Genomic DNA, 27,052 nt, shown 5'->3' on the forward strand with positions numbered 1-27,052 from the left:
CATATATGACCATATAACCATTTGCAGCACAGAACTGGCCTGTTCGGCCCTACTAGTCCATGCCGTAACAAATGGAAGGATGACTTTAACCATGCATGGGGTGGAGGAAATTCTGGAGTTTAGCCCTTAATGGGAGAAGGAAATAATCTACATGGGAAAAAATTTAGTATCCTTCACAGACACACAACTGGAGGAAGGAAGAGTAAAGCAAAATTGGTGTATTGGACACTAAACAGTAATTAGATGCATAGTCATTTAGCAATCTTATTATTAGCTTGCAATCTGCCAGATTATACACATTTATTCTTCTGTTCCATTACTGTTACCTACTTCTATTTCTTTAAAATAAATATGCTAATTACCCTTTAAGAAAAACAAGAGAGACGACCTTTCATGATGTAGTCTTTATTGTCAAATAGGGACCAAAGGTCTACAAGTTCTTTGGTTTGTACAAAGCATGTAGAGCAACAAATAATTTGAAAACAAAACATACAAACACTGCCGATAACAGCGGAGTAAATCTGGAAACAAAAATACAACCAACTTGAGAGAGGTCTGACCCAACATTCATACTTTACCATCTCAGCACAAAACAAGAAATGGTTTGAGATAGCTCACTATATTTTATAGTCCTGTCATTGGTAAGAGGACAACTTGAGGGTGCAAAACTCAAACAAAATTGGACTCTGCACATGAAGTGAGTACCCAGTATTTCCATGATCTTGTCTACATTAATGAACATCTGATTTAATGATGTATTTCAAGATTAAATGCACTAGAGAACACTTAGAGTTGCCTGAAAATAGTCATGAGATGTGATCATTTTTGTTAAGTCCACCATGTGGTAACTGTGCACATCGGCCATATCCTAGGCTTGACTAACTGTGCAGCACGATCACGGATTCCCTCTCTGCCATTCATTCCCCCCCCCCCCCCACCCCCAAAAAACTCTTGCTCTCCCCAGAAGGTCAGTATTTCTAATTCAGGTCACTTACCGGTGACTCTCAAAAAGTGCATAATAGGGTGTTTGTTTTGAGGACAGGACCAAGTACAACTGTAATGCCTCAAGATAAAACAATTTATTAACACCCTCACCAAATTGTGCAAGATATCAGAAGGCTGTCATTGCTTGTAGAATTACATTGCAAAGGTCCAAATTCTGAGTGCCACAGGAGAATTTAATGCAAGAGTCTAAAATTCACAGAATACTTAACTTTCCATATGCAAAATATGTCCTGGCACATTGGACACATTTCCTTCTATGCACATTCAAACCAAGATTCAACCTGGTCTTTGCATAAAAGATGTTGCAATATAAATCTTTTCTACAATGTACCATTTTACAAGGGTTCTTAACTCCAATGCACAAAACACCAATTTCCCATGCCCATAGATTTTTGATGAAAGCATAGTCATTTTAATAAATAAGAGTGGCTATTCTTTGCATTGCAAAGTTTATCCCATTTTTCAATTCCATGTATTCCAGAGCTGGTGTTTGGAAATTCAAATTATTTTTTATTATTAAAGTACATGTTAAACAATAACTATTGTCCCTGCATTTAAAGTCTAGCAATACTATGTTCACACTGAATCAGGAATGTGTGTGGGACTAGGACTTCTGCACTGACTACATTAATTACCCTTTCAGTGTGATGAAGTGTGACAAGGCCTTGCCAATAGCACGAGGAGTGAAGCACTAAAGTCTGCAGGTACTGCAACTGGAGTAAACACACACCAGGTTCTGGAGAAACTCCGTCAGCCCCGCAGCATCCATAGGAAAGAGCTATAACCAACATTTCAGGTATGGATGCTGCAAAACCTGTTGAGTTCCTCCAGCAACCCTGTGTTTTTACTCATCAATAGTACACTTTTATTTTAAAAACTCATCTTTAAACACAAAAAGAGGATTTAGCCATTTGGTAATTTTCATAAACTGATTGTCCTTTTTGTTTTTTGTCTCAAGTACTTAAAATGGGAAATTAGTATCAGGTGACAAATACCATAATCCTGCTTAGGCTTTCACTCGCTAGGGCTTCAAGAAATAGTCTTCATTTACCTTAAATGGTCAAGTGCAAAATCAATCCATCAGTTACCTCAGAAAGCAAGCAGAACAAGAACTTAAGTCCTGAAGTGAAGTGTGAATCAAATTTCAAGTTATCTTGAATAAACCAATACCCAAAACCATCAAATCCAAAGGCATCCAAATCCATACAAAGGGCAATTTTCCTATCAATAATTCACAAGATTTAGACTGAAACTCAGCATTAGTGCAAACACATCTGCAAGATACTTCCCCTCCAACTGGAACTCAGCCATCCAAATGTCTATAATCTGTGATCAAAACTTTGAATAGCCAACTCTACAGAGACTGAAAACTGGAATCTGTGCTTCATCTATCTTTACTTCATTGGGCAAAAGGCACAAATCAAAAAGTGAAACCTGGAGCTCCATACCTTCTAAAGCCACTTTAGTGAATTGGAAAAGAGTTCAATGACTTCAGCACATTTGCCTTGACTTGGAGCACAGTTTGGATTAAAATGTTAATGCAGGCAGGCAAACGAGAAGGATTCCTAGGGAGCGGAATCAAAACGAGAAGGATTCCTAGGGAGCGGAATCAAAACGAGAAGGATTCCGAGATTTCAACATTGCAGCTTGCACAAAGGAGGCCCCACTGAATTCGCACGAACTAAATTTGGCAAATGATCAAACTCTCAGCTCAAAGTTCTGACTTCTTCATTACAATCAAATGATCTTGACAGTTCAGATCATTATTAAAATGCTTTAACAAAAAGGTTCCAAATGAAAATTATAGCTTTGTCATTTATTTAGAAGGCAAAAGTTCAGATCATATTTTAATTTCTTCAAACACCAATAGCCTAGACTACATGCAAATTCACCAAAATATTGCATTCGCTGCCATTTCGCTTTAAGTTGGAGTTTGCAGCTTAAAACTCCAAATATGTACCAATACTCTTTTCTCCCTGACTAACACCCACTTTTCCCTCCCACCCCAGCTTCCTGAGAAACTGGTCTTGGATTGAAAAGAGCACATTAAAGTTCAAATTTCTCTTTTTGTGGTCGAAGTACAAAAAAATCGATTTGCTCAAAATGCACTCCTTTTAGTTCACATTAAATCAGATTTTGTTTCCTTTTACTACCATATTTTTCAAACTGCTTTGTATTCCTTTGATCTAAAAATACATTGCCAATGTCCACGGAAGACAAATGTTCATTTTGAATGTGCTTCACTGAAAGCAAAAGTCACCTTTCCACAAGTGTACTATCTGGACTCTTGCTGGTGTGAGGTCTCCTTTACTAATGCACATCCCAGACAATGTAATGCCATTTCTAGTTGGATTTTTCCTAGAGCAAAAAGGAGTGTGCATATTATCCTTGTCATTGCAGTTTAAGACATGCAACATGTACAACAGCCACAGAGTTTGCTCCCTTCTCAACTAATGTGAATGAAAGAAGCCACTGGGTGAACTGCACTGTATCAATCCACACACAAAAGTCAACTGTGAACATAGCATTACTTATTAGTTACATGGAAGCCAGGTCGGGTACGACTGTTGATACGAGGTGGTACTGTGCGCTATGTAATAGTTGTTAAAGTTTACATCACTGACATATGGAGCAGGTTGATAATAGCAAGTCACATTAGTGACGTTGGGGATGATGTTCTGCTCTGCCAGCACCCTGAGGGCCAAAAGGCTGATAAGGTTGAGAGTTTGGCGTCTTTCATGTCCCATCAGACATACAGTGCTCTCATTCACAACATTCCTCAAGATCATTAGGTAATCATATTTGCTTTTCTCTTCTCCAATGAAGTGGTTCTGGAGGTAGACTTCCAATTTTCTTTGTTGTTCAGTAATGTCTGGGAAATCGATAAAGAAACGAGAACACATGTAGCGCTCCAAGGATTTTATAACCTCTTCACTGGCTGGCTTGAACTCTCTAACTAGAAGGTTACAGTATTTCAGTAGTCCTCCTCCTCTGATCTCCTCGGGTGTCTTGGTTGCAATTAGTGTATTCCTAAGGTGACCCAGTGCTTCCTCAAAGTCCCCATATACACTTTCTCCAATCACTGTTGGGTGAAAGTGCTCACTCATTGGGTTCTCGGAGTAATCATAATAATATAGGAGGGAATCCAAGATGATCTGGAAAGAGTCAACACTGAACTCAAACTGGCGACGAAGGGAATCCACAAATTTCAGTTCGATGTTCTTCCCGTTATTGTTGCAGAGGGAGATCAAGCTCCAGCGGTCTGTATCTGTGCAAACTTTCACCATTTTTTGCACATAAGCCTCCTTGAGAGTAAGTGGTGTGATTCGTTCCTTGTTGACCCCTTCTGGAAGAAACTCCAGCAGACAACCCAACACCACATCTTTCACCAACTGGAATTCAGTTTCCCCTGGTAGATTAACCCCAAATATCAAGTCCAAATCTTTGTAGTTTAAGCCATTATCCTTTACTAGGACATGGCTAGCCGCTGACCCATTAAGACGGACATCACGAACTGGAATTCCATTTTCAAAGAGCCTGCTTCGCACAGTCTTAACTACATCTTTGAGCCTGACTTCCAATGTTGGAAAATTTCCACGGCCATGAATAAGTACCACCTCAGTAAGTACATCATTTAAACTGCTGACTTGATCCCAGCTCAACACACTGGTGGCTTTATTCTCTGCCATACTTAGACTTTGGACTTCAGTCAGCTGAAAAACAAAAAGGCAAATTATAACCACATTTACTTTTACATACAACTTATTGAAAGAGATCAAAACAGTCATGAATTTACCAGAGAAGTATCCCAATCATCTTTCAGGAGTGAGAAAGGACCACTAATTTATTGGTACATTTACCATACTGCATCAGAAACAGATTTTTTTGAATTTAAAAAAGGCCTGTAGTTTGTGGTAGATTAAAACTGGATTTGGGCATGTTTAACGGCAATAATCCATCGAGACTTTTTTAAAAAATCCCTTAGGCTTTCAGCAAATCCACTGCCCAGGATGAAATGAATAGCGACAGTGGAGTTAATGTATTCACTAGGTACCAATCCACATTCTCTGTTTACAAAGTGTAGTTAATTTGTTACAGAGTACAATATGACACTGCAAATAACCAATAAGGTCATTCAAGTTCATGTCAGGGTACCTCGACAATAATTATTCAATCACCATGGGTCAAAGGAGCCCAATTAATTGCTGCAAATATTATCAGGTTTCTAAAAAAGTGAAAATTCTCACTGCAGTCTCCAAACTACAAAATCAGCTTACCGTCAAATAACAACAATTTGATAAATCAGTTTATAATCAGAAAGCTGTAGTTTAAAGCAAGACAATTCATGCATTTATAGATCAACTTTAAGGCAGACAAAATACTTCAGAGCAAAGTTTTTTTGATGATAAACTCGAGTGTAAGAAATACAGTCGGGAGTGGAAACAGTGCAAGATTCTACAGCAAGAAATATGCTATTTCAAACCACAGTAAATTTATTGGAGATTAAATATCTAAAAGTTTGCCTGCAGGATATCAAACTTCATTGATGCAACCAGAGTAAATGAATTGGTTTTACTTTTAATCGAATGAAGCACTAACACAAATCTGCAACAAGAACAAGAAGTGCAATGTGCACTTTTACATTTCTATTTCTTGGGTGTTGCAAATGCTAATGTGTTTACTGGAGCTTTCTCATTGCCACTGACATCCTGTACATTACCCAGTTACTCCCTTCAAGGATATTCAACCATTTCTAGGAAAAAACATTTATACTCAACAGTTATCCAGGAATAATTTTATATTCTCTTGGGCATCAGTTTAAAAAAATACAACTCCTGCCTTTATGCATTCCATCATAGAGCAAGCAAACAGACACAATATTGAAAGGTTTCCAATAGCAGCTAGCTGCCCACACTGGGCCTTTTTTGATTTCCAACCTCTCTTCCTCAATGTTCTAACCTCCACAACAATCCCAACCTCACCATGAAACCTGCAGACAAAGGTGGTGCAGTGGTGGTCTGGCACACTGACCTCTATCTTGCCAAGGCCAGCTGACCGCTCTCAGACACCTCCCGAGTTCATTTCAGATTCCCCGAACTGGACGGCCTCATCTTCACAATGGATGTCTAATCCCTTTATACCTCCATCCCCCACACAGGTCTCAAAGCACTTCACTTCTTCCTGGACCAAAGACCCAACCTGTCACTCTCTACCACCTCCCTACCCCACCTGGCAGAACTTGTCCTCACTCTAAATAACTTCTCCTTTAACTCATTCCACTTCCTCCAAATCAAAGGAGTAGCCATGGGTATCTGCATGGTCACAGCTACACCTGCCTGTTTGTGGGCTTTCTATGGAGCAATCTATGCTGCAAGCCTATACAGGCAAGACCCCCACCCAACTCTTCCTCTGGTAATATCAGTGACTACATCAGGGCTGCCTCATGCACCTGCGATGAGCTTGTCCACTTCATCCACTTCGTGGCCAACTTCCACCCTGATCTCAAACTCATCTGGGCCATCTCTGATAAACACTCTTTCTTCCTGGATCTGTCTCCATCTCAGAAGACCAGGTTTCCACTGACAAACTACCAACCCTCCAATTCCCACAACGACCTGAACTACCCTTCCTCACACCCTGCCCCCTGCAAAGATTCCATCCCCCTTCTCTCCAATTCTCCGTCTCTGCCACATCTGTGCCCAAGAGGAGGGATTCCAGTCCAGATTTTCTGAAATGTCTGCCTTCTTCCACAAGCATTGCTTCCCCTCCACCACCATCAACTTGGCCCTCATCCGCATCTCCTCCATCTCCCACTTCTCTGCCCTGGACCCCTCTGCCCCCAGTTGCACCAACATAGGATCCCCCTCAGCCTCACCTATCACCCCACCAGCCTCCAAATCCAACACATCACCTGCTGGAATTTACCGAACTCACTACAGGACATCTTTCCTTCTCAGCCTTCCGCAGGGACTGCTCCCTCCACGATTCCCATGTACACTCAGCCCTCCCATTGTACCCCCAGCAGCTTCCCCTGTGTCTGCTGGTCATGCAGCACTTGCACCCACACCTCCTCCCTCACCACCGCCGCCTGGGGCCCCAAACAGGCCTCGCACATGAAGCGACACTTCACTCGGACGTCCAGAGGATTGATCGACTGCATCTGGTGCTCCCTTTCTGGCCTTCTCGACGTTAGATAGACCAGTGGCAGATTGGGAGATCACTTGGCTCAGCACCTCCTCTCCATTCACCACCACAGTGACCTCCCAGTAGCCAACCCTTTCAATTCTGAGTCCCACTCCGGCATTCGCATGCCTGTCCACAGCCTCGTGTACTGTCCCACCCCCTGACCACCCACAGGTTGGAGGAACAGCACCTCATTTTCCAGCTGGGCCCCCCTCCAGCCACATGGTATAAACAGACTTCACCGCCTTCCATTAAACCTGCTCACCTTTCCTTTCCCCTCCCCCCTTTTCCAGTCCTTCCACCCATCCAGCCCCGCCATCCCTCTTATCGCTGCTGTCCCCTCCCTCCTTTCTCCACCTATCATCTCCTGCCTTTGCCGCCACTCCCCACCCACCCGCTTGCTCGGGTTTGCTGGCATTTTCTCCCGCTTCGACGAAGGGCTCAAGCCAGAAACGTTGGTTCTGTACCTTTGCCTTGGGTACATAAAGGACTGTTTGACCTGCTGAGTTTCTCCAGTATTTTGTGTTTTTCACTTCAACCAGCGTCCACCGATTTATGCAATTTACACCTTGAAGTATTTTGTCTCGATCCTTGGCACCATTTACTTTTTGTGATGGTGCCCTCAAAATAAGGGACGCCAACTGCGGTCTTAGCCACGTTTTCTGATCGGCAATTTACACCTTGAAGTATTTTGTCTCGATCCTTGGCACCATTTACTTTTTGCGATGGTGCCCTCAAAATAAGGGACGCCAACTGGGGTCTTAGCCACGTTTTCTGATCGGCAATTTACACCTTGAAGTATTTTGTCTCGATCCTTGGCGCCATTTACTTTTTGTGATGGTGCCCTCAAAATAAGGGACGCCAACTGCGGTCTTAGCCACGTTTTCTGATCGGCAGTAGTTCTCTTGCTAATTCCTGCCACTACCTCAATAAAAACCTCAAATGCAGAGTCTCTTAAAAATATTTTCTCGCAACTGCATCTGATGCCAAATGGAATTTGAAGCACGGGTCACGGAATATTCAGCTTCTAGACCAATGATGTGCCCAGTTCCCTCAGAAATACCCCACTGCCTTGATCCACATGAACTCAATTTTTCTTCCCCAAATCACATTCTCCCGTCGTTGCTGCTGGAGAGCAGGATATCTTAGGACCAGGTTGATATCCATTCGAAGAACGAAAGGCAATCAATATGGAATCAAGCAAAACTCATCTCTATGACTAAACCAAACCCTCTCCATCCCCTTTCCCTCCCGATGATTCGGGCAACTTTATACCATGCACCTGAGCTTCACTCTTACAAATCCACAATGAAGATCCAGTTTAAAGCACAAGTGTGTCAGCTTGTCTGTTGTCTTTGCTAACCCATGCATTTTATAGGCAGCGTTTCATCCTGACGGTGACCAAGTTCGTTTGACGAGCAAGACTTTCAACCTCCGATTTTTTTAAAGCCTCAACCCCAAACTTCTCATTTCACGGACTCCTATTCAAATGTTGCAAAGTTAAACTGATGGGAGAAAAGTGTCGAATAAGTGGCCCTTTGGGAAAAGGTCTCCACCGCTGCCGAGACATTGACATGGCCGCATTTGAAGGAGATGCCGACTCGCACTCACTCCATTCCCCACCGCAACCGCCGAGACCAACCTGCTCTCACCCCCAACTCCTTCCCCCGAATCGGCTGCAAGGCAGAGCGAGGTGAACATTCACCTGCCTGGCTCGGCTCGCCCTTCGGCCCGACCCCCCGCCCCCAGCCCCCGCCCGACCTGCCCGTCCTTTCACTGGAGCGGGACGGAGCCACTTTCAAGTGGGCGAACTTGCGCATCACGTCGGGCCCGAAGATTCAAACAATTCGGACAAAGAACCTCAACCCATCAGGAGACGAAAGTGGCGACAGCACAAGCCCACATTCGGTCACCTGGGAAAGAGAGCGCGGTCTCACCTCCACCTTGGCCACCCCTAACGAACCGGCTCCGCGGGGAGGAGGGAGGAGGGGGGGGGGAGGGGTCAGACACCTACATGAGACACGAGCAACAGCCCCGCGACTGGCGACCGGCCGCCTCCGCTGCCCTTTCTAGAGTTCGGGCCGCTTCACACACCCCGGCGAGTGTCGCTCTCCACCCCGCCACGTCTCCCGCCGCTTTCACCGGCGAGGACAGAGACACTCCGGCCAAACGAGGACGATGTCCTTGCGATGGGACTTGGCGCGTCTTGGCGGCACCAGGCTGAATCCGCGCGAACCCCGCAGCCCCTCTCTGCACTATTTCCTTGGCGGGGATCCCGCAGATAGAAATGAAGGCGAGCCCCGCCTGATTGGCTGCTGCTCACGTGCCGAAGGGAGGGCGGGGCCCACTCAGGTACATTCGGGGCTGACGGGCGAACCTCGCTCCGTTTTGGCGACGCTGCGTGTCTTTTCTCCACCGTCTCTCAGCAATTAGAGAAAGCAGGTGAATTGTGTTCGGCAGCTCCAGAAAAGTTGAGATTAATCTGGGGATCAACACGTGGCTTCGCTGAAACCTGTATTCGGGCGGGGGGGGGCGCAGAGGGGAGGGGCGGGGGGGGCGGGCAGAGGGGAGGGGCGGGGGGGGCGGGCAGAGGGGAGGGGCGGGGGGGCGGGGGCAGTGGGGCGGGGCGGGCGCAGCGGGGCGGGGCGGGCGCAGCGGGGCGGGGCGGGCGCAGCGGGGCGGGGCGGGCGCAGCGGGGCGGGGCGGGCGCAGAGGGGCGGGGTGGGCGCAGAGGGGCGGGGCGGGGGGGCCCGCGCAGAGGTGGAGGGGGGCAGAGGGGAGGAGGAGAGGGAGGGGGCAGAGGATAGCAGAAAGGAGAGAGGGGGCAGGGGGAGAGAGGAAGGAGGGGAGGGGAGGGGTGACAGGCGCCACGGGAGTGGGTGGGTGGGCAGACAGACAGACAGAGTGAGGAGAGGTGACAGGGGCTGCAGCGGTGGCGTCAAGGAAACAAATGTACCCTTGCACACTGATGGGAATCTATGGACATGATTGACACTGGGGGCGTGAAAAGACTTTGAATGGATTTGGTAAATAATTTACAGTGATTCAAATCTATTTTGGGGAGAAAATCTCCTTTTTGAAATATTCTGCCAAGCTGTGCTTCCTCCATGATCTTTCTAAAGCCATTGCTGCAGCTGCTCCCTCAGTGGTCTGGCTCACCAGGTTGTTGATTTGAGTTGGAGGAGAGGCATTTAAAATCATGAGTTCAAGTACTCCAGGGGAGACGGTCCCTCCTGATTTTGGCTGGATCTGGTCAATGGGCCGATGCCGGTGGGGGGAGTTGGGACATGTAAGGTTGATTCAAGATTCTCACAACTGCTTGGCATCGCAGGAATCGATCAGAAATGTTTAAATCTGTAAAATGATCTTGTTTCCTTTTTGACCTTGAATAAACTACTGGCCATTTAATACTAGATCTCCTTTCAAAGGTTATCTTTAATATCTTAATGAGGGCGGTAATCTCCCCTCCTTATCGGCCATTTAAAAAAAGCCAACCTCAGAGGGGGACGAGTTTGCTCATTGCCCACGCCGCGCTGAACCAGGTGAGCGGCAGCCCATACCTGGCGAACAGCTCCCCCTTTTGGGGGATCTTCACCTCTACCTGAACCTTCCTAATTAAGATCGCACCTCCAGATACTCATTGATCCGGTGGTCCAGATGTCATCTCAGTTTGCACCGAATCGAGATGAAACTTGGAACTGGAATAAACTGCAGCGACCGCAGTGGTGGAATACCAAAACCTGCAGCACATGGGTTTCAGCTTTCTACAGAGAACAAGAGCAAGAACGTCAACGTAAAACATTGGTTGGTGATGGCCGGAATACTGCGTCCACTCTGGGCACCACGCAGTAGAACACACGTCAAGCTGACTCAAACGTTTTCAGGATGACTTACACCATTTGTAAAGGACGCAAGAGACTAAATGCTTCTGATTTGGGGTCTAGGACAAGTCTAAGAAATGAGGAGAAATTTCTTCCTGCAGAAGGTAGAGTGGACCTTTGGAATTGAGACCTATGGAGGCTGTGAAGGAACTCTTCATTCAAAGTATAACTGTTTTGAGTATTGCACTCCAGGAAAAAATGTGGACAAGCTGGAGAGGTACAGATGAGCTTTCCAAGGACGTTGCTGGAATTCGTGGGTCTGGCCTAGAGGGAGAGGAGGTGCAGGCTCAGGGTTTATTCCTTGGAGTGTTGGAGGATGAGGGGTGATCTCATGTACAAAATCATGAGACGAAGACATCAGGTGAATGCAGAGAATCCGTTGCCCAGAACATGGGGATCTGTAACCAGAGGACGTGTTTAAGGTGAGGGTGGAAAGATTGAATGGGAACCAGAGAGGTCCCTATTTTTGCACAGAGGGGGATGAGAGAATGGAATGGGCTGCAGGAGGAGGTGATTAAAAAATAGCTAATGTTGCAATGTAGGCTCTATGACTCAAACACATTTCTGGAAGTTAAAGGAATCCAGTTGATTAGGGATTGTGTTGAAAATGGCACCAAGTGAGACGATCAGCCATGATCTTGCTGCATGGAAGAGCAGGCTCCATGAGCCGGAAAGCTTACTCCTATTTCTTGGGTTCTTTTGAGGGAATTCAGGTACATAAGTAGCTGGAATTGTTGCCATGTAACAGAGGCCGTGCCCGATTTAGACTTGGTGAGGCCCTACACTATGTAAAACTGGAGACCCCTTGTTAAAAAAATTATTTACAGTACAGATGATTTTCAAATGAACACATTTACTGATTACAGAGTTATTTGGTTGGCTCAATCTCGATCCTAGGTTATAATGGAGTATAGATCACAAGATAAAGGAACAGAAGTAGGCCATTTGGCCCATCAACTCTGTTCCACCTCTCCACCATGGGCTAAACGGTTCTCGCATCTAGTTCCAATTGCTGGCCTTTTCCCCATTTCCCTTGATATCCTGATTAATTAGATACCTATCAATCTCCTCCTTAAACTCCCCTAATGATCTGGCCTCCACAGATGGATATGCCAATGGATTCCACAAATCCATGACTCTCTGGTGAAAGAAATTTCCACTCATCTCTGTTTTAAATGGGTACCCTCTAATTCTAAGACTGTGCCCACTGGGGAAACATCTTATTCACATCCACTCTGTCCAATCCTTTCAGTATTCAAAATGTTTCTGAGATCCCCTCTCATTTTTCTATGCTCTAATTAATACAGTCCAAGAGCCGATAAACACTCCTCGTGTTAGCCCTCGCATTCCATGAATCATCCTGCTAAATCTTCTCTGAACTCTCTCCAACATCAGCACATCCCTTCTAAGATAAGGGGCCCAAAACTGCACATAGTTCTCCAAATGAGGTCGCACCAGTGTCCCATGGAGCCTCATCAACACCTCCTTGCTCTTATACACTATTCCTCTTGCAAGGAATGCCAAAATGGCATTTGCTTTCTTTACTGCCGATCCAACCTGGTGGTCAACCTTTAGGGCACACATGTCAAACTCTGGCCCGCGGGATATAATTATATTTGGCCCGCAAGATCATATTAAATATATATTAGAGTTGGCCCGCTGGCCGCCGCGCCAGTATAGCGCATGCACACTGAAGGTGAAAATGAAGACGCCGGAGGTATGGAGGGATCTCAGAGTCCCGAATCCCGGGGATCGGAGCGCCGCACTCAGCCCGCCCGGCTCCCGGACACACAGACGCGGCTGGAGTTGGGGACCATCCTCGCTGGGTCTGCGCTTCAGCGGCGACGCCGGACCGAACGTCTCGTTGGCGATGCCTTCCCCCTCGCTCCGTGCGCGGCAGACCCTGCCTCCCGCTCCTTTTGTTGGAGACGAGCCCGGCGCCGTGAGATCGCAGTTTAATCCCTCTCCAACCATGGGAGGGGGGTGGGAGCAACGCGCTCTTCTCAGCCAATTCCTCCACCGCCCCGGACGCCGGCGTTTCAACGGGGGGTTCGGGTGCCTTCGTCAGGCGACCGACCTGTTGGTCCAAGACAAGGGGAGAGCGTACAAACTCCACACAGACAGCACCTGAACTCGGGTGAACGTGGAACTGCGACCCCACATTCCACATCAGGACTGTGTGTAAGATTGGGAGCAGTGAGACGGAAGCTTATTTTGTTCCTGTGATTTAAGCCTTTCTTGGGATTGGGGGGGGGGGGGGTCCTTCTCTGACCACTTGCCTAACAATTAACCTAATCAGATGTGGAGTTACCACAATACAGCAGTTCTCAACCTTTTTCTTTCCACTCGCGTCCCTGTGCCATTGGTGCTCTGATTAGTAAGGGATTGCTTAAGGTGGTCTATGGGTGGGAAGAAAAAGTTTGAAGACCACTGCTTTAATCATCCCTCATTGACTCGTCATGTGCACGGTTTCAGACGCTAAAGGAAATGGCCCAATGACAATTTTTCTCAAGCAAAATATTTCAGTAACAATTGGGTCTAGAGCAGTGATTCTCAACCTTCCCTTCCCACTCACATCCCACCTTAAGCAATCCCTTACTAATTACAGAGTTCCGATGGCATAGGATATCCTGCATGAGGACCCTCCAAGCCCCTTTGCACTTCCGAATTTTGTATTTTCTCCCCATCCAAATATAGCCTGAAAAAAAAGTAATTATTAAAATAATTTTTACATGTATTCATCTATTTTTGAGGTCCCTTGTTGATTGTGAGGCCCTAAACTGTAGCTTGTTTAGCTCTGGCACTGAACAGAGGAGATTGGGAGAATGGTAGAAAAATTTAAAATCATGAATGGTCGTGATGGAGGAAATCGAGAGAAACTGTTCACTTTAGGAAGAAGAATGAAGAACTAGGGAATGTCAGAATATAGGTGATTTGCACAAGAATGAACCTCAAGGAAAAACTTTGAAATATAATTAGTGGTTAGAGTCAAAAATGCATTGTCATGGGAATAATAGAGACAGATTTGATTGTGGTGTTTGAAAACTTGAATGGAAAATAACGGCAAGAGTGTGAAGTGGGTCCAGCTTGATTGCCAGGGTAGATGTAGTTTAGACTTGATGAGATGTATCCTCTCCTTCCCTGTTGTGATCTTTCTGCAATTCTGTTGAGAATGTTTGTATTGTTTTATTGTAGAACAGTAATTTATCCATTACCTCTTCTTTTTATAATATTACGGCAAAATGGGAATGAATGATTTACTTTTCTAAACTCTTTTGAAAGCACAAGTTGCTAACTTTTAAAACCAATTTCCATTACAAACAAGGAAGATAAATTATGACTAAACATAAAATAAAATAACTTTGTTCTTGAGTACATTTTCATTCAAAAACATTCAGCTAAAAAGGATTGTGATTGGCTCCTGATTGGCTGCCTATGGATGAGAAATGCGTAAAGAGATAGTAATTAGGAATTTCTGTAATTGGGGTAGTAAAGATATATAAACTATAACGTGTATCCAAACTGTTCACATACATATTCCCAGGCTTGATTTTTGACCAGAATTCTGCTTAAAGTTTTTAATTACTTCTAGATTCAGAACTTTTTTTCTCAATGAGAGTTTAAAACAGTCTAATTGTAAATATCTTACAAATTAATTCTGTCTTTGGGAGGAATTACCTTTTTACCCACACTAATTCAACCCTGAAAATATGGGTCCTGGAAAGGGAAGACAGTCCTTGCTGCTCATTTTAGGGATTCATTACAGTTGAATGGGGTTGTGGTTAAGTTACAAGCCCAGGAGCCAGAAGCTTCTACTTTAGCTCCAGAGACGGGTTCCATTCCCACTGATAACAGTGGGTTTTAGATTCAAGTAGTTCAATAAATTGGAAATAATAAAATGCCAGGATTGTTGTGAAAATAAATCTGGTTCATTAATGTCCTTCAGGGAAGAAAATCTGATGTCCTTGCACAGTCTGGCCTATTTGAGACTCCAGTCCCACTTTATGTTGTAGTTCTTTATCTGTTCAAGGATACCATGGCTGGCATCTTCAGAGAAATCCACATCTCATGAATAAATATATTTTCAAACTCATAAAACTCATACATTTTCCCCCTATTTTCATAATCTTTATAGAAATGTTCAAAGATATTTACAAATGCACAGAACATTTTTTATCCTGTCTGAGTTTTCTCCTGGGTGCGCCACCAGGGAAGAGAATAACATGATTGAACTTGAATTCCAAGACAATCCTGGAGGGCTGGCAACCTGGGATCTGGGAAGAAAGACAAGGGTTACCCTATCTTCTTAAAGTTTTCAGCTGCATAATTCATTTAAATAAAAACACTGTACACCTGAGAAGGTTTGTGCTTTAGTCCCAAAGAATAATATGTAAATATGCAAATCTATTTGCATTAAATTATTGAAGAGATGAAATAAAAGCAATGGTATGAAATTTATTGAGCACCTAGTGTGGTCAGAGATGTTAAGGTACTGGAGCAGTTTCAACAGGACAGGATTTTTTTCTTTATTTTCGGAGACTTGTAAGATTCAAACAAACAATATAATCTTTTTTAACGTTCATGTAACATACAGAGTCTGTATTTATTCAGGATTCTTAATTACTGGAGTAGTTTCAACAGGAGAGATTTATTTTCTTTAAATGAATTATGATTTTAATCCAAAAAACACAAGAATTAGTCTTCACTTGAAATGCCAAAGGTGACATAACACATCCTGCATTCTTTGGAGGTTGTCCAGATATCCGGGCACAAGGGGAGGGATTTATGCAACAAAACTAGGGGATTTGTCAAATGGTTTTTAGGTTACTGCTTTAAATGTTAGACAGAATAATAAAAGCCAACATGAAAAGCATTGTGGGTTTTTCTTTTTTTGTTTGATCATAAGAAGAGATTGGTCTATTTAGATCATCACAATGTGCATCTCACTATTAGAATATGAGGTGAAATTCTCATTAAAACTTTTCACTTATTTGGAGAATTATCTCAGACAATGTTGAATTGATAAGTGACCCATACTCTGTCTTTCATTACATAAAAACAAAATAATTAATTCATATCTAAACTATTACCCACCCACATGCAATATTTCTCTCTATCAAATTCATTAAAATGTTTTAAAAAGAAAGGCATAGTGGTACGGAGAGGGGAAAGCGATGCCAGAAACAGGGTCATTGGAGATGGGATGGATTTAAGAGAATCATTCTTCATTCTGGGATAGATATGAAAAACTGAGAAGATTCAGTTTCGTGTCTGTAAATTTTTAAGTATTTTTCATTGCTTTTTAGTTCCATGTAAAATCTAAAATACAACCAAACGACTAGATGAGCAGAGCCCAGTGAACCAAGCTGGAGTGGCCGATCTTTTACCTCTGCCCCCACCCCCCCTCCCCCACTTCACCACAAACTTCATAGAAAAAAGGAAGCAAAATGAGTGATTGATTTTAAATTGCAGTAATATGGTACCTAGTCCTGAAATGAAGCCCAGTGCTGTGTGTTCCATGCACCATGAGAGGAGGGGAAACAGAGGCCACTGCTGGCCTGAAAGCCAAAAACCAAGAATTAATGTCAAGCACCATAAGTGGCCAAACTCATTGTACAAATTACCACGTGGCAATATGTTTAATACAAAGAAAACATGGTGTCAAGTAGCCTCAATTAATAAAGCTGAACCTTAATTCTGCCAATTTTGGATTGGATTCCAAAATGACATTTAGAAATGTTAATAAGTTGAAATGTTAATGAATGGAAATTAATGACATCAGGAATTCTCATTTGAAAACTATTAGCTCATGGTCTGGGAAAAACACCATCACCATTTTCAAATATTTCACACAGATGGCTAAAAGGTGACAAAGTGTGGGAATTAGGGTAAGACCTAGGATTGAAACCCAACTCAGACCGACATCAGTTGATTGCAGTGGTAATCGATCAGTACTGGAGATGTGTTTTAGGGCTAGGGGTAAAAACTATGCTTGTTTCACATGTTTTACAAGTTTATTATCACATATACAGTGAGGAAGTCAGGGTTGTAAGCTAGGCACCAAATACATAGTCCAGCAAGGAGCCTTGATTCAGAAGCAGAAATTGTACCAAAATTCAGATTGTGCCAGACAGAGAAAAGGTGGAATTAGAAGGAGCTGTTTCGAAGTTAAAGAATTAATTGTACATGGAAATAACCAATGAAAGTTGAAAGGGATGCAAAGGAGATTCACCAGGATGTGGCTGCAACAAGAGGCCTTGAGCTATAAATGGAGGTTGGACAGGAGGCTGAGGGGTGACCTTGGGAGGTTTGTAAAATCATGAGGTGGGATGCTCGGTCTTTTTATTTAGCTGCTTGAACTAGAGGGGATAGGGTTAAGGCAGAGTTTCTCAATCTTTCCTCTCACAGACCACCTGAAGCCTAGGGATTACGTAAGGTGACATGTAAGGTGTTCAAGGTGAGGTTTAAGGGGTACCTGAAGGGTACCATTTTCACTCAGAGTGAGGCCGTATCTAGAAACAGCTGCCAGAGAAAGATAAAGAAGCAGGTGTAATTACAATATTCAAAAATATTTGAACAGACAGATGGACAGGAAATGTTTGGAAGAAATGTTAAGAAGGAGATGGCGGCATGATGCAGTAACGCTATTACAGTGCAACTGACGCGGGTTCGAATCCCGCACTGTCCACAAGGCTCATCCCATGTCTGCGCAGGTTCCCCCAGGTGCTCTAGTTTCCTCGGATGTTCCCAAAACACACGGGATTAATAGGTGACTTGGATGTATTTGGGTGGAGTCAGCTCCTGTAGTGGTGCCGCATCTCGAAAATAAAGTTAAAAATGCAGCCATAGAGACTCTCCCAGATCCCACCTTGGTTGGCATGAACTAGTGGGGCCAAAGGGACTGTTCTGTGCTGTTATGATTCCCAATTGGGGAAGGAAACCAGGTGGTGTGAATTCACATCCTAGAAAGATTCTCAAAGAGTTTTGCATGAGTTTGGAAGAATTCAGCCAAAAAGAAGTCAACAGTCAGAATATCTAATAACACAAGGTAACACCCCACTAAAAGAAACTGGATGAGGCCTGACAGAAGCAGCAAAAGGACACATCTGAGCTTTGATTCAAGGGCCTGGTTCAGAAGAAAAAAACTGGGATGTGCTGATGTTTTTTAAATGAATGTGGAAGTTTAGGAAATCAACAAACTTTTATTACAGAATGCAGAAAAAATAACTCAGAACATTACATTAAACAGTAGATGTAAAACCGGGAAAACGGGTTCAACTGCTAAAACATAACTTCAGGCTTGACGTAAGGAATTCTATGCAAAAAAGTGATGTCAGATCATAATCAAATGGCGGGGCTGACTCGATGGGCTGAATAGCCTATATCTGCTCCCATGTCTTCTGAGCTTTTAACAGAAAATTCATTATTCGTCTGAGTAAAGGGAGCAAATATTCAAACCGTTAACAAAATCGGAGGACATTGGAAACCCATTAGTCGAATTACAATGGATTTAGCACTGATCTGCAATGATCTTGTGAATGTCTCCGGAGACCGTGTTTATTTGAATTAACCATGATAAACGTGCTGGGACATTTCTATTGTTCCCATTATATGACAGTTCCTCCTTTATCCATCTTTATTTGATCAGATATATTGTGTTCTCTGAAATATTCAGTTAATCATGGCCGGTGGTCCATGAGCAAGCATTTCACGGTACATATATTACTTTCTGTCCCTTACAGGGCTACCCTAAGTCTCTCTGATTTCTCAAGGTTAATCGCCGGAGGCCAAATGAAAGTTCCTGTGGTCCGAGTAACATTCAACCTTGTCCACCAACGTTTGATTCAAGTTGGTCACGTAAGTGGCGATGGGAAGGTTCCGCGTGAAGTTGGTCAAGTAACTGGCGATGGGAAGGTTCCCCGTGAAGTTGGTCACGTAAGTGGGGATGGGAAGGTTCCCCGTGAAGTTGGTCACGTAAGTGGCGATGGGAAGGTTCCGCGTGAAGTTGGTCTCGTAAGTGGGGATGGGAAGGTTTCCCGTGAAGTTGGTCTCGTAAGTGGCGATGGGAAGGTTCCCCGTGAAGTTGGTCACGTAAGTGGGGATGGGAAGGTTCCCCGTGAAGTTGGTCACGTAAGTGGGGATGGGAAGGTTCCCCGTGAAGTTGGTCTCTTAAGTGGCGATGGGAAGGTTCCCCGTGAAGTTGGTCACGTAAGTGGGGATGGGAAGGTTCCCCGTGAAGTTGGTCACGTAAGTGGCGATGGGAAGGTTCCGCGTGAAGTTGGTCTCGTAAGTGGGGATGGGAAGGTTCCCCGTGAAGTTGGTCTCGTAAGTGGCGATGGGAAGCTTCCCCGTGAAGTTGGTCACGTAAGTGGGGATGGGAAGGTTCCCAGTGAAGTTGGTCTCGTAAGCGGCGATGGGAAGGTTCCCCGTGAAGTTGGTCACGTAAGTGGGGATGGGAAGGTTCCCCGTGAAGTTGGTCTCGTAAGCGGCGATGGGAAGGTTCCCCGTGAAGTTGGTCACGTAAGTGGGGATGGGAAGGTTCCCCGTGAAGTTGGTCACGTAAGTGGGGATGGGAAGGTTCCCCGTGTTGCCTGTTGTTTTGAGGACCCATCCATCACTCACGGTGCAACTTGGGAGTTCCTAACGTGTCGCGTTTTCAATTCATTCTCGGTCCTAAAGGAGCCAACTGAACCCCTCCTGCAGACACAGCGCGAAACACCCCGATCGGCCTCACACAAGAACTTCGTGGAAACGGTAAATATCAATGCCATGATCCAAGCACAGGCATAAGTTTGGCGACCCGAGCTGCCCGACCCAGAACAGACCCGGACCTGGCCATGGTTCTTACTTTGCGGCCACTTTTGGCGAACAAGGTGTTCTTCCAAATCAGTCGGTCGGCGGAGGTCAACTTGCACTTCATCGTTCAAGGGGCGTTCGGGTGAACGAGCCGCTTTCGTACCTTGGCCAAGGTCTGTCAAAAACCGATGCAGCAAATGGTGCAGAGAGACGGATCGTTCACTTTGTCTTGACGTGGACCTGGATTCACAGCTTCTCGAAAACCTCATCAAATGGAGAAGAGGGGGCAGAGCGTCTGCATTTTGTCTTATGGAGAGAGCGAGAGGAAAGACACAGGGTTGGTCCAGGGATCAAGTTAACGCTGCTTCACTTTCCCTCCCCACCTGCTCAGTGGGTCTGACCTTCCCTGCCTTGAATTTTTGAACAAGTCACGTCCACCTCATGTCGGGACAATTTCACGTATCAAGCGGCGAACAATAACTGAATTGGCCCAAATCGCCAGACACGAAAAGGCATCGCGCGACTCGTGTCCAAAGGGAGCGCATTCTACCTCGACTCAGTGCTGCTCCACTCGGTCACTCTGTGCTCGTGAAATGTTCACGCACCGAGACGCCACCCGCTTCCAGCTCCACTCACCTCTGCGAACAGCGCAGTGGGGCTGGGCTCAGAAACTTCCAGCCCCAGCTCGGTCGTGAGGTTCCCAAATATTTCAAGAAGTTGGGCCACTCGTCAGGCTCTTTCTCGCCTCGCACCTCCCGCTCTCCCAAGCAGCCGGGATGAGCGGGGTCTCCGCTCTTCTCCGCCTTGTCATCCGTGCGTCAATCTGGCCCCATGACGACCATTTCGTCAGCCCTCTGGGCGACAAGCCAAGCTGAAGGTCGAAAGCTGGGGTCGATACCCCCTCTGCCGTCGGGGCCAAGCAAACTGCAAGCGGGGGCGCGAAGCGAACTCCCAGCCGCAACAAGTCCGGCAGGAACGCAACGCCACTCCTTGCATGTGCTCGGATCTGAAGCCTCTCTCCATCGCTCCCATCCACAGGGTCACCTTCACCTTCCGTCCACAGCGACTTCGCAATCCGACAATTCGCAAAAAACTCGCCCTTTTCTGCCATTCGAGTTGCACGGACTTGACAAGGTTCTTCCCGATTTATGTTCTGGCTGCCAGAAACTCGCCCATCATCTTAAACAGAACGGATTCTTTGCAACCTGTTACTTTCAAGTAGGATTGAGCAAAAGTTGACGCAGAAACAGCGGTGCAGCCGACAGTGGTGCAGAGGGGACACTCCGTTCAGGAAATCGGCAACCACACAAAATGACCCTAAAACAATGCCTTAAAAGGAACAAGAATTGACCGTACAATTGCTTGACCCACTTCCCAGCTGATCCACATCCACAACATCCAGATCCACATCCCCACCCACCACATCCAGATCCACATCCCCACCCACCACATCCAGATCCACATCCACATCCGCATCCCCTACCACCACATCCAGATCCACATCATCCACATCTGCATCCCCACCCACCACATCCACATCCACATCCAGATCCAGATCCACATCCCAACCCACCACATCCAGATCCACATCCACCTGTCTTGGCAAAAGACATCAGTCTCACATTGGAATTGCCCATCAGGACGAGGTATTTGTGGAAATCTGTTCCACATTTCAAACACTCTATTCATGAAAAACTGTCTTCTTATTTAATAGCCACGCCCCTCCATCCAAAATGGACGAGCTGGACCTATTTTGCTCAGAGCTTGATGAAGCGCTCTGTCTCGAACCTTGGATTCTGCATCTTTTCTCTAGAGAGTGCACTGTTTGTCTTGCTGACTTTCTCTCGCTGGACCCATGGGCCTGTTTCCATGCTGCATTGCCCTTTGAATGGAACAAGTCCATCAAATCAACCCTTCATCTCCCATCTTTCAATGATATATTGGCAATGAATTTATTGTCAGGAACATTGTCCAAGTACAGATGCTTCAGACCAGCGGTGGCCAACCTTTACATTTTTAGACATACAGCACAGTAACAGGCCATTTTTGCCCATTCATTTGTACCAGGGGTGCAGGTGTAACTGGGCAGCATTAAGTCCATGAAAGTCTTTTAAATGTCCATATTGAACCAGCCTCCTAGTCCAGCTCCAGTAATGCATTTCAGCCACTTGCCACTCTTGATGTAAAAAAAAACCTACCTCGGACATCGTCCCTAAACTTCCTTCCCCTCACTTTCAACAGGTGCCCTCTTGTATTTTCCATTGCCACCCTGGGAAAAAGGTGCTGACTTTCCACCCTATCTCTGCAACTCAATCTTAAGAGAATCAGGATTTATTGTCACAAACAAGTTATGAAATTCGATGTTTTGTGGCAGCATCATTATGTAAACATTCATATATTAACCATCTTACAGCATTATTATAAAACAAATAAAATAATAACAATAAGAGGGCATGAAAAGTAAGGCAGTATCTTTGGAATCAGGTGGTAGTGGGAAAGAATCTGTCCTTGTGCCACTTTAGATTCCTGTACCTCTTCCCCAATGGTAGCAGAGTGAAGAGGGCATGGCCTGGGTGGTGGGGGTCTTTGAGGATAGAGGATGCTTTTTTAAGACACCACCTCATGCAGATGTCCTTGATGGAGTGAAGCCTGGTGCCTGTGATTTTCAGGCTGAGTTAAAAACCCTCTGGGGTTTATACTTGTATTGAGAGTTGGCGGCTCCATACCAGACAGTGATGCAACCAGCCAGAATGTTCTTCACGGTACACCTGGAGAAGTTTACAAGGGTCTTCAGTGACATTACAAATCTCCTCAAACTCCTCAGAAAATATAGCCATTGGTGAGCCTTCTTTGTGATTGCATCAACATGGAGGCTCCAGGAAACATCCTCAGAGGTATGGACACCCAGGAATTTGAAGTTTTTGACCCTCTCCACTACTGAACCCTTGATGTGGACTGGGCCGTGTTCCCCTGACTTCCTCCTGAAGTCCTCAATCATCTCCTTGGCTTTGCTGACATTAAGTACAAGGTTGTTGTCATTACACCATTCAACGAGCTGATCTATCTCCCTCTTGTACGCTTCTTCATTGCCATTTGTGATTCTGCCAACAACTGTGATGTCATCGTCAGACTTGAAGATGGCATTAGAATTATGCCTGGCCACACAGTCATGGATGTATAGGAGTAGAGCAATGGGTTAAGCACGCATCCTTGGTGGTGCACCTGTGTTGATAATCAGTGAGAAGACATTGTTTCCAATTCATACTGACTGAAAGTCAAGGATCCAGTTGCGGAGTGGAGGGGGAAAGCAGAAGCTCAGTGTTTGTAGTTTTTTGATCAGCACTGAGGGCATAATGGTATTGAAGGCCGAGCTGTAGTCGATGAAGAGCAATTGTTGTTTTCGAGGTGATCCAGAGCTGAGTGGAGAGGCAGTGATATTGCATCTGCTGTGGAGTAATTGTGGTGACAGGTGGATTCCTGTGGGCCCAGACTTTTGTTTTGTTACAAGATCAAACCAGCAACCACAAAGAAGGCATATCACACAGGGGTAAAGATGAACAATTATTTTATTAACAAAAATTCACCTTCAAACTTGAATTCAAAATCACCCCCCCTTTTACCAATGCCCACTAGTTACTATGCAAATTCTATAACAGTGTAAAACTAATAAATTCCTCAGCCTAAATATAACATATGTAATTAAAGTCTAAGTTATATTTACAGCCAGCCCACAGAAAAACTTAGACACAAAACAAACAAGACTCACAAAACTTCGATCTCAACCAAAGCAAAGATAATAAACAAAATTCAGTTTGTTTGGTAAACTGAAGCCAAAAAATCTTTGAGAGAGAGCACAAAATTTGAAGTTGTCTTGTGTTACTTGCAGAGGGAGGAACCACTGGTTTGGTCCAGATCCTTCTGGCTGCCATTAGAATGTTCATTATTTTTGAAGTCCCAACATTCTAAACTGTCCTCCAGACCATGACTTATGCTAGGGGCTTCCACTCCACAGCACCCCCAGTCCAGAAATTTGTCCAAGTCCAGAAATTTTTAGATCATTTTCTGCACATGCTCAGTCTGTCTCCCACTCTCTCCACAGTCCACCTTCACATTGGCTCTCTAAAGCAAACTGTCACTTTTTAACATAAAACCACACAACACATAGGTAACACAGAACTCTAACACCTCCCCTGCTAAAAAAAAATTTGGTCCACAAGAACAAATTTTTAACAATTAATGGAAGTATTACATAAATAAAATAAACACTCAACTTTTTTACAATAGATATGTAATTAGATTCATATTTACCCAGATTAACATCTTGACAAACAATCTGCTATTACATTATCCATCCCCTTTATGTGTTATGGAGGGGTATGTCCATGTCTGCTGCAGGCTCGTTGGTGACTGACAAGTCCGATGCGGGACAGGCAGGCACGGTTGCAGCGGTTGCAAGGGAAAATTGGTTGGTTGGGTTTTGTCAGTGAGGTGGGCTCTGCGGTCTTCTTCAAAGGAGGTTGCTGCCCGCCGAACTGTGAGGCGCCAAGATGCACGGTTGGAGGCGATATCAGCCCACTGGCAGTGGTCAATGTGACAGGCACCAAAAGATTTCTTTAAGCAGTCCTTGTACCTCTTCTTTGGTGCACCTCTGTCTCGGTGGCCAGTGGAGAGCTCGCCATAGAACACGATCTTGGGAAGGTGATGGTCCTCCATTATGGAGACATGACCCACCCAGCGCAGTTGGGTCTTCAGCAGCATGGATTCGATGCTTGCGGACTCTGCCAGCTCGAGTACTTCGATGTTGGTGATGAAGTCATTCCAATGAAGGTTGAGGATGGAGCGGAGACAGCGCTGATGGAAGCGTTCTAGGAGCTGTAGGAGTTGCAATGGGCCAACACAATCCACTATCACTTTTGAGAAGGGCTCCCCGAAAGCAGGGATGGATTGTAAAGGTGCCATTGGTGGTCCTTGATTAGGCTTGGCCACCAGTTGACAAGTGTGACAAGTTCTACAAAAGTTCACAACATCCTTTCTTAATTTCTGCCAATAAAACTGTTTGCTTATGTTTTCTACCGTCTTCTTTACTCCAAGATGACCTCCTAAAGGTGTACTGTGAGCCAACTTTAATATTTCATTCCTGTAATTTTTGGGAATTACAACTTGCCTTATTACCGCCTAGTTTTCACTGGCAAGTATCACTTGTGATCTCCATGTTCTCATCAATATTCCATCTTGAACAACGTAACCAACTGGCACAGTTTCAATTTCCTGGTTAGACAGAATCTTATCTCATATCCCAGCAAGATCAAGATTATGATTTTGTCTAGCTATTAATTCTTCTCTTGACAACAGCAAAGCTGTTAGGTTTGTCCTGATGCTTGCCTCCACTACAGGATCATCACAGACTTTCTCTACCTCTACCTTTTTTTCTAGACATGCCTCTACTAATGGCACATGCAGAGTAGATTTCCAAATCCTTCTTGGACTCATAAACCAATGGCTTACTTGTGAGTTTCACCGCAGGTATGACTTTACCCTCTGCTAAACCGCCTGGCAAATAACACTCAAAACTTTTTCCTTCACCCATTTCTCTTCCTCTATTCCTTTAACCTCACTCTAGATGTTCTTTCTACCCTACTTGGATTATCATCAGTATTCCTTTGTCAGGTTTTCCCTGGTGTCCACTTAGGCTTCTGGGTTAAAGCATATTCCTCTGTGAATTTAGCCAATTCTTGCCAATTTTTCTCTGCCAAGTACACTTGAATATCATCAGGAACACAATTTTTAATCTCCTCAATCAGAATGATTTCCCTCAATAAATCAGTTATTTTCTACTTTCATTGCGGCACACCACCCATCAAAACACACAACCTTCCTATAAGCAAAATCCAGGTAAGATTGGGTTGCTGCCTTTTATAAATTCCTGAACTTTTGTCTATAAGCCTCTGGGACTAGTTCATAAGATCGGCATATAGCCTGCTTTACAAATGTGTAATCAGCTGCTTGTTGTACCATGAGACACGAGTACACCTGTTGGGCTTTCCCTTTAAGAACACTGTAGCAGGAGTGACCACTGGTCTGGTGGCCATTTTAAATTTACAGCTACTTTCTCAAAATGGTGAAAATACTGGTCTATTTCAGCTTCCTCAAATGGAGGAACTAGTCTCACTTCTCTACTGTCCAGAAACCTCTCCTCCTGACCAGCATGTGGGATTTGGGCTTCTCCCTCTCCTTGGGTTAGGGTCTGCCTCAATTTAGCTAGTTCTAGCTCATGTTTCCATTCTTTCTATCTCCTCCCTTCCAGCTGCCCTTTCCTCCATTTCTGCCTGCCTTACTGCTTCCCCTTCAGCTTTCCTTTCTGCCTCTCTTTTTTCCTCTAACTCTAGTTTTCTCAAAGCCAACTTTACTTCCTCTGAAGTTTTCTCCTTTGGAAACTGTTCTAATGCAGCTTCTTCAAATACCCCCTTTCCTACATAGTGCTTAACAATCTTTCGGGCAATTTCCTTCTTTTTCATCCCAGTTCTTACTGTAAGAAGTTTTAACTTGCCAACTATAACCATCAGTTCTGACTTTTTAGCCATTTTTAAATTAACCACTGAAGGGTTAGCGATGAACTGGTCAATATTCATAGTTGCTGGTTTTTCTGCTGGTGATTTATACACTCACCCTTTATTTTTAATTTCAAGCTGGAGGTTGAGTCAAACTCAGATGACTGATAACTAAGCACAAGTCAATCGCCCCTAAAGCTTCCAAATTGGTTTGATCCCAGATGATTCCAAATTATGTTACAAGATCAAACCAGCAATCACAAAGAAGGCATATCATACAGTGGTAAAGACGATCAATTGCTTTATTAACAAAAAAATTCACCCTCAAACTTTCATTCAAAATTCCCCTTTTCTGACAATGCCCACTGGTTACTATGCAAATTTCTATAACAGTGTAAAACTAATAAATTCCCCAGCCTAAATATAACATATGGAATTAAAATCTAAGCTAAACTTCCAACCAGCCCACAGAAAAACTTAGACACAAAACATAAAACATCGATCTCAACCAAAGCAAAGATCATAAACAAAATTCAGTTTGTTTGGTAAACTGAAGCCAAAAGATCTTTGAGAGAGAGAGAGAGAGAGCACAAAATTCAAAGTTGTCTTGTGTTGCTTACAGAGAGAGGAACCACTGGC

The 27,052-nt window shown here is 44.5% G+C and overlaps 1 protein-coding gene across 4 annotated transcripts; it reads right to left on the minus strand.

Annotated features, from left to right (window-relative positions):
* Positions 1 to 389: 389 nt before the first annotated feature.
* On the minus strand, positions 390 to 27,052 carry tent5c (terminal nucleotidyltransferase 5C). 4 transcript variants are annotated; one of them, XM_069888387.1, is made up of 2 exons: positions 27,034 to 27,052; positions 390 to 4,718 (listed from the first exon to the last, which is right to left on the minus strand). In XM_069888387.1, exon 2 carries the CDS (start codon positions 4,692 to 4,694, stop codon positions 3,540 to 3,542), a length of 1,155 nt encoding a protein of 384 aa, XP_069744488.1. In that variant the 5' UTR covers positions 4,695 to 4,718; positions 27,034 to 27,052; the 3' UTR covers positions 390 to 3,539. The 4 variants fall into 4 exon arrangements, with proteins under 4 accessions (XP_069744488.1, XP_069744485.1, XP_069744486.1 ...); XM_069888384.1 differs by lacking the exon at positions 27,034 to 27,052 and adding an exon at positions 9,203 to 9,573; XM_069888385.1 differs by lacking the exon at positions 27,034 to 27,052 and adding an exon at positions 9,126 to 9,210.

The sequence above is a fragment of the Narcine bancroftii genome, chromosome 7 (assembly GCF_036971445.1).
Source record: "Narcine bancroftii isolate sNarBan1 chromosome 7, sNarBan1.hap1, whole genome shotgun sequence".
Lineage (NCBI taxonomy): Eukaryota > Metazoa > Chordata > Chondrichthyes > Torpediniformes > Narcinidae > Narcine > Narcine bancroftii.